This window comes from Montipora foliosa, chromosome 8 (genome assembly GCF_036669935.1).
Source record: "Montipora foliosa isolate CH-2021 chromosome 8, ASM3666993v2, whole genome shotgun sequence".
NCBI classification, from domain to species: Eukaryota; Metazoa; Cnidaria; class Anthozoa; order Scleractinia; family Acroporidae; genus Montipora; species Montipora foliosa.
In genome coordinates, this window is record NC_090876.1 from 9,698,489 (window position 1) to 9,705,988 (window position 7,500).

The 7,500-nt window shown below is 41.9% G+C and overlaps 1 protein-coding gene across 2 annotated transcripts in view; it reads left to right on the forward strand.

The window, feature by feature from the left end:
• Positions 1-7,500, forward strand: part of LOC138013136 (ATP-binding cassette sub-family B member 6-like) — a 35,072-nt gene that overhangs the window by 21,861 nt on the left and 5,711 nt on the right. For both annotated transcript variants that reach the window (XM_068860128.1, XM_068860129.1), the window contains exons 15-18: positions 225-298; positions 1,399-1,499; positions 1,970-2,082; positions 4,272-4,366. In XM_068860128.1, coding sequence (XP_068716229.1) covers positions 225-298; positions 1,399-1,499; positions 1,970-2,082; positions 4,272-4,366 — 383 coding nt within the window. The remainder of the gene's footprint in view (positions 1-224; positions 299-1,398; positions 1,500-1,969; positions 2,083-4,271; positions 4,367-7,500) is intronic.

The following is a 7,500-nucleotide window of genomic DNA, read 5'->3' on the forward strand; positions in this document are numbered from 1 at the left end:
TCTGGAGTCACGCTGGTCCGGTCTGCACTTATGTCCAGAAATGGAAGTCAAATTTTGACATCCAACACGAAGTTCCTTTAAGTCTAAGCCTTTTCTACCTATTTCCAACAATAAGGTAAAGTTATCGTTATTTTTATCTTAGGGACTATATCAGGGACTGAGTTGACTTTATCAAATAAATTTGCTAAAGCCAAACGTTTTTGTCTGTTTGTGTATCATCTCAGATAACTCAGAAGTCTTTGCGCAAGGTCATTGGAGTGGTTCCTCAGGATACAGTTTTGTTCAATAATAATATAAGGTACGATATGTCATTTCTATCCTATTCTTGGTTTTCACTCACGTGATCAACAGCCATGTTTTTTTCAACGAAAACAAAAAAAAAAAAGTTTGCATAATAATTATATAGTTCAATTCTTGGAGGATTGGGTGGGGACACCAACATGGCCACCGTTCCTTTTTTTGGGGACACCAACATGGCGGCCTTGTCATCATGGGAAAACCGAGAATAGGCCTTTTGCAACAAACGATCACATGGTACAAAATCCGCCATGCTGGAGGGCAAGCTCATGCATTATTATTCCCCCACTGGCACATTAAAACAAAGAGACCTGAACCAGTCGAGCTTGACTTGCCTTTGTTTTAATGTGCCAGTGGGGGAATAATAATGAGCTTGCCCTCCGGCATGGCGGATTTTGTACCATGTGATCGTTTGTTGCAAAAGGCCTATTGACTGGATTACTCGCAGACGCCCTACAAAAGGGTCTCTTCGCGCTCTGCTTTTGTTCGAATTAATTCAGCTTAATTCAAGCACAACTGATAATTCCAGATGGCGATCAACAAACATCAACAAGGAGACGGAGCCCCTAAAAGATATTTCCAGCCCGAGAAAAAGGGAACGGAGATTACAAAAGAGAACGACAGATAACATCTCAAGTGAAGCTATGATTCTCGTAGTTATGAACGCAATTTTAGCAATTGAAAAATTCGGGACTTCAACGGGGTTCGAACTCGTAACCTCGCGATACCGATACGACGCTCTAAGCAACTAAGCTATAAAGGCACTGACATTGGGAGCTGGTCATTTCTGGGTTCCAATGATCCCGTGATGAATGAATCAAGGATGAAATGATATATGAAATGATTCATATATTCAACTGCGGATATGAAATCAAGTGTAGCTATGTTCCTCGCAGTGGCCTCCGTGATCCTCAGTGGCTTCATAGCTCGGTTGGTTAGAGCGTTTTTTTAGGAAAATTTTTTTTTTGTATATATCTCCTGTGCCTTGAAGGTACCGTTTTGTTTTTGTTAAAGTCGAGGTTCCTCTCAAACTCAGCGCCCTAATTACTCAGCCTCGCCTTCCTCCTTTTAACCCATAATTCTTTTGTGTGTGTGTGCCAGGTATAACATACAGTATGGCAGAATAGGCGCTTCAGACAGTGAAGTGGAGGAAGCTGCCTCAGCGGCGGATATGCATTCCAGAATTCTGACTTTCCCCAGTGGTAAATTTAAAACAATCAAATAGCTTAATCTACTAATATCGGTCGGTTTTGACGAGAGAGAAAGCCGAATAGCACCGTGGTAAACTTCTCGGAGGCCCACCAAGAAACGCATGAGCAGGCGCTGAATCTTGCCACCCAACCCACCCAAAACGATAACACCCTCCTCGTCTTAGGTCTGGTGATTCCGATAGCATCATGTCACAGGTCAGACTACGTTGGGAGTGGAAGAGGAGACAAGGGGAGGGGTGGGTACATTTTTCAAGAAAGTTCTCAGATCCGCGCAAAACAGGTCTCAAAGCTAGGCCTCGAGCCAGCGAGCCTGGAGGGTCGGGAGGCCTGCGTGCAAATCACTTCACCACCGTACCTCCACAGTGCTTTCCGAACGTTAGATGTCCAAGAACTGCTCACCGCTTGAAATGACTGCGTTGTATCCAGTGGGACTCACTGTGAAAACTTGCTCCTCTCTCCAGGGTATGAAACGGTGGTTGGTGAGCGCGGTTTGAAGCTTAGTGGAGGTGAAAAACAACGTGTGGCGATAGCAAGGACGCTGTTAAAGAATCCACCGCTCGTGCTCTTAGACGAGGTAAGATTTGTCGGAAGCTCAGGTGAAAACAAGTTTGAGAGATTTCCGTTTTCGATGGCCAGTTGGATCCAGTTCTTGGATACGTTCGCCGAGACAACCGTCTTCTTCCCGCACAGTAGGGAGTTTGAGATCTACGACGGCGACGATCCACCAAAACGTCACCTCAAAATATAACTCGACTCTATCATAAGTCTTTCGCGATTATTCAGTCTCGTTCATGTCCTACAATATGGGTGACGTATCCTAAAAATAAGTTGGTATGAGCAGTTGCAGAGTGAAAATATAGAATGAAAGATTCTCTGTTGCATGCTAACGTTGTCGTCAAAACCTCAAATTTTCACGTCGTCGTTATGCAGAGGACCACTAAGGTACTTCCTAAAATCCGTCCTGCACGTGCAGCACGATTATTTATACTCTTTTGACCAATGATATGATCCGCGTCCACACAAGTACATTTGCTGTGGCACTTTTTGTGTGAAAAATTTTATTTGACAAAATTTGCCCAAACTTTATGGGACAAATTCACTTGCTGAAAAACTGGCGCGCCAGTTTTTATGTGACAAATAAGAATTGTCACATGTGATAGTTTAGTCGTGTGCATGACTCTGCACAGAAAATGTGGCACTATCCGTTAGTGGGTAGTATTGTCCAGGCCTCTTTTTTTCGCAACCAAGATGGCGGTGTCAACGAGTGGTTGGACAGATCGAGCAACGTCTACCTTGTTACAGGCGTTAAAAACTCGAGAAAGCCTTTGGAATACAAAATGCGAGAGTCATAAAAAATAAATATTAGGAAGATGCATTATGACGAAATAGTAATAATATTGAAAGAAGGTTGTGAAGATATAGGCCATTTTCGATATATGAAATATTCAGCTTGAAAGTGAGGCAGTGAGGACAAAGACAATAGAAACACGTGGGAATTAATGTGAAAAATATTTACAAATCATCCACTTTCCTTTGTCTTTGTCCTCACTGACTCGCTATCAAGCTGAATTTTAATTTATCGAAAAAGGCCTATTGACTTGGCAGCTGTGAAAGGTAAAACTGAACTTCTGTCTTTGCAGTCAGTCCTGTGCTCGTTTGAGTTTGTCTTCTTTCTTGCGTCTCCGCTGGTCAGAGTCATTTCTGGCGCCAACTGATTAACACCGATTTAACATATCATTTGTTGTGCCTTGCACACGTGCAAATATATTTGCCAGAGAAAAATTGTCACATAAAAATTGTTCGTGTGGATGCGGCTTTATTGTTTTGTGGCGTTGTCGTAGTCATAGCCGTCGTCGTTTCTTAAACTCCCTAGTGGTGTCTCAAAGAACGAACCGCTCTTAAGATATTCAGGCATAACCCGTAAAGGCCTGAACAAAGATTACCTACTGAAGATAGAAAAGCGGAATCTAAAAAAAACCAAATTAGTGACATTCTGCTCCCTCCTTCAACGAACATGGCGAAAATTCACCACAACAAGGTGAGCCGAAGGAGAGAAGGGTGATAGAGCGAGATCTAAACTGCGAGCAATCTATAATCCTGGTCAAAACTGTGGGGACAATTCCTTCGGAAAAGGCAAAAGTGGTCTCACTTCGTCTGAAGATCTGTACCGACATTCAAACAGATGGAAGCCGAGGTGAAGTAGTACTAGCGGAGATGCCGGCAAGGATTGGAATAAGAATCGTGTAATGATCAAAGTTATCACAGCAGATAATCAGTCGGCTTTCCTGCGAAAACTTTCTTCCATTAAAGATTGGATATCGCTGCGTTTTTCCTTTTTTTTCTTCGATCTCCCATTAGCATTTCGGAATTGACAGGGAGCTGGCGAAAAGCTTCCTCCCTCAAACGCCACCATCTTCTTTTTCTGTTTTCGTGAGATGAGAAGTCATTGATCATGGACACTTTTGACCAATCAGAATACTGAGTTCGGGAACCAACGAAGCTCAATCTAACAGCCAACTCGCAGGCTGCCTTTAAATGAACCAAATTGCGAGCCAAATACTCGCAAAAGGTCAGACCCTCAAAGAAACAGGGAACCCAGTCTCGATAATGTACTGCACGAGGTACTCGAGCGAGGGTACGTCCAAATTTGGTGGTGACCTTTGAACCATTTCTCGCCTTTCGTCTTCACTCTGATTCAGTTCAGAGCTGCGTTAATTTCGCTGGTGATAGGTCGTATCATATTTTCCATTTGATTTGTTACAGGCAACATCTGCTCTTGATACTCAGACGGAACGCAACATCCAAGCTTCCTTAAACAGAATGTGCATTAACAGGACAACTATTGTAGTTGCTCACAGGTGAGCGAAATGCAATTTTGACTCGTGGCACTTCGGTCCAGGGTCGCGTTTTTCAAAGCTCGATTAAGAACCCATTAACTCCTAAAACGGCACCCATTGACGAGTTAAATCATCTGGTGTTAGACAGGGTAAAATCTGTAATTCTCTCTCTCTCAGAAGGGAATTGGTTAGCGGCCAGTCAAGGATTACTGGAAATTTTCTATTTGGAAAGAAAACATCCTGTTTGGGGTGGTGCATTGGTGGATAGCGCAGTGGTGAGATCACTTGTCTCCCTTCGATTCCCAGACTTGGCGTTATATGTGCGTTGAGTTCCTGCATCGAGAGGTTTTTCTCCGGGTACCCCGGTTTCCCCTCAGTCAGGGGCGGATCCATACCGTTTTCCACCGCTTTACGGAAATCGCTCAGAAACGTGGGAAAGGGGACTTGGGAGAGTTAAAATCCAAAAAATTCCCGAGGGACCATGCCCACAGACCCCCTAGAAACTTTTTCGTTGTTTTGGAAACCGGTCATTATTTATCGTAGATCCGCCTCTACCTCTCTTCAAAAAGCAGCAATTAATTTGATTTGCGTTACATGTTGATTTCAGTTTACGGTGTCCCCTTTACGTGGTTTTTCACGTGACGTCATCACCGCCATGTTGGTGGACGAAAATAAAAGATCTCTCATTACCCCCTTTTGTTCGTCCACCCGTAGTTGTATGTTGCATCATTCTTATCTGTGTCTCTAGAGATTAGCTGCAAAACCATCTATTAGTGCTCCAGCTTTAGAACGACTGGACACTGAAACAAAGTTTCCTTTCCTTTTAGTAATTTTGATGTCAATAGACGTAATCCACTAACTCAATGTTGTACCCTTTGGGAATAAAACGTTTTGTTCCAGGTATTTCCACATCACTTAAATGTGAATGCTACATTATAATGCAAATACAATACATACATACATACATACTTTATTGAACCTCCCCAAAGGGGCTTTTCAGGAACAATAATAATTATAAAATAATAATTTACATAATTATTTAAATTATTTACAAGATTAAAATAACCAATCATCACTATCAATTACATAACTACTTATCACGATATCAATCACTTCCTAAAAAATCCCTTAGCAGTTTGTTCCTTAAACGCTTCTTAAAGATTATTTCGTTGCTACAAAGTTTCAAATTAGATTCCAAGGAATTCCATATGCTAACAGTTCGGTAATAAAAAGTTCTCTGTCCAGAGGCAGTTTTAAAAAGAGGGATGTTTAAAAATTGGGAACTCCTGGTTGTATAACTATTTACATCAGAACGTTTGGTGAAAATAGTGCTCAGGTATTCAGGGGCACGACAATTCATACATTTAAAAGCCAAAATGGTATTTCGATAGTAAAGCTGACTGGATACTGGAAGCCACTTAAGGCGTTTCAGTTCAGGCGTAACATGATCATATTTCCGAATTCCACATACTATTCTACACGCAAAGTTTTGTACCGATTGTAGTTTGTCGATATTTAACTTCGAGCAGTTGGCCCACACGTTCGAACAATAAAACAATTTGCTAAAAACTAAGGCATTAATAACTATCAAAAGGGTCTTTCTGTCGAATGCATGTTTGACGCGGTTAATCTGCCCGAGAGAAGAAATGCATGGCGAAACGGTCTTAATAATGTGATTGTTGTACGATAAATGAGGGTCCAATAACACTCCCAGGTCCTTTGCAGTTTCACTAGGTGATAAGTCCTTCCCAAATAAAGATAGGGTGATATCTTGAAGCTTGGGTAGCATTTTTCTGGTACCAAACACCATAAGTTTGGATTTATCAGGATTTAGCAGTAAATAGTTTCTGAAGCACCAGTTACACACTTTAAATAAATCTTCATTCATTTCTGCCACGGCAATGTCTTTGTTCTGAAGCTTGAAGGAGACTTGAAGCTTTGTATCATCTACGTAGCTATGGGAAATGCATTTCTGTGGAACAGCAGGAAGGTCGTTTACATAAATGCTAAAAAGGAGTGGGCCCAGGATGCTACCTTGTGGGACACCACTACTTAGTAGGGAGCTTAAGCAACGACAACGGCGACGGCAACGAGAACGTCACGAATTTGCATTTTTAGTGGGTAAAAACAATAGCTTTGCACGCCCTGCACGTGCGTTTTTCACTTTTGTCCATTTCGTTGCCGTCGTCAGCAAAACAACAACGTGAAGTAGCCAAGTTTTTGGTTTTATGAAGAACGTCAGCACTTGAGGATAAATTTTCATTTTCTCTCCTAAAATGGAGTGCCGCTCCGACTGGTGTCATCTTTGAGGAATTACCACACCCTTGTCATATTAAAGACGTTGAAATAGTCACGAAGCGGTTAAAATAACGCAAATTTATATTTTGAGATTACGTTCTCGTTGCCGTCGCCGTTGTCGTTGCTTAAGCTCCCTAATGGCAGGGACTCGGACAACGTAGAGTTTGTCCTTACAACTTGCTGGCGATCACTGAGGTAACTGCGAAACCACTGGAGACAGGTGTTAGAGGCGCCAACATCCTTCAACTTAAGTAACAGAATTTCATGACTGATGCTATCGAATGCCTTGCTCATATCCAATAACACCATTGCCGTCAGTTCACTTTTATCAAAGCCGCTAAGTATTGCATCCGTATATTTAATTACCGTTGTTTCGGTTGAATGCCATTTCTTGTTGCCACTTTGGTTGTTTGACAGCCGTTCCTTAGAGGTTAGGTAAAAATTAAATTGATTATGAGCAACCCGTTCGCAAATCTTTGAGAGAACAGGTAAAAGGGAAATAGGCCGATTATTGTTCGCTTGTTCATGATCACCATCTTTGGGAATAGGCACAACTTCCGCTATTTTCCAAGAAGAAGGAAAAGTTGAGGAGCCAAGAGAGGAATTAAATATAGATGTGATTGCAGGAAGAATAGGTTCAATACAGTCTTTAATAACACGGATCGGAATGTTATCAATTCCCGAGGCTTTGTTAACCGAAATGTCTAATATTGTCTGGGACAAGGTTTAAAACAACTTTGTCGGTAAAAATCGTAGGACATTTCAAATGTTTGTCTCAAGTGCGACCCGGGCCTTAGATGGCATTGACGCTATTATGCCTTTTATTTCCTTGCTGTCGGTACAACTAAAGGAAAACT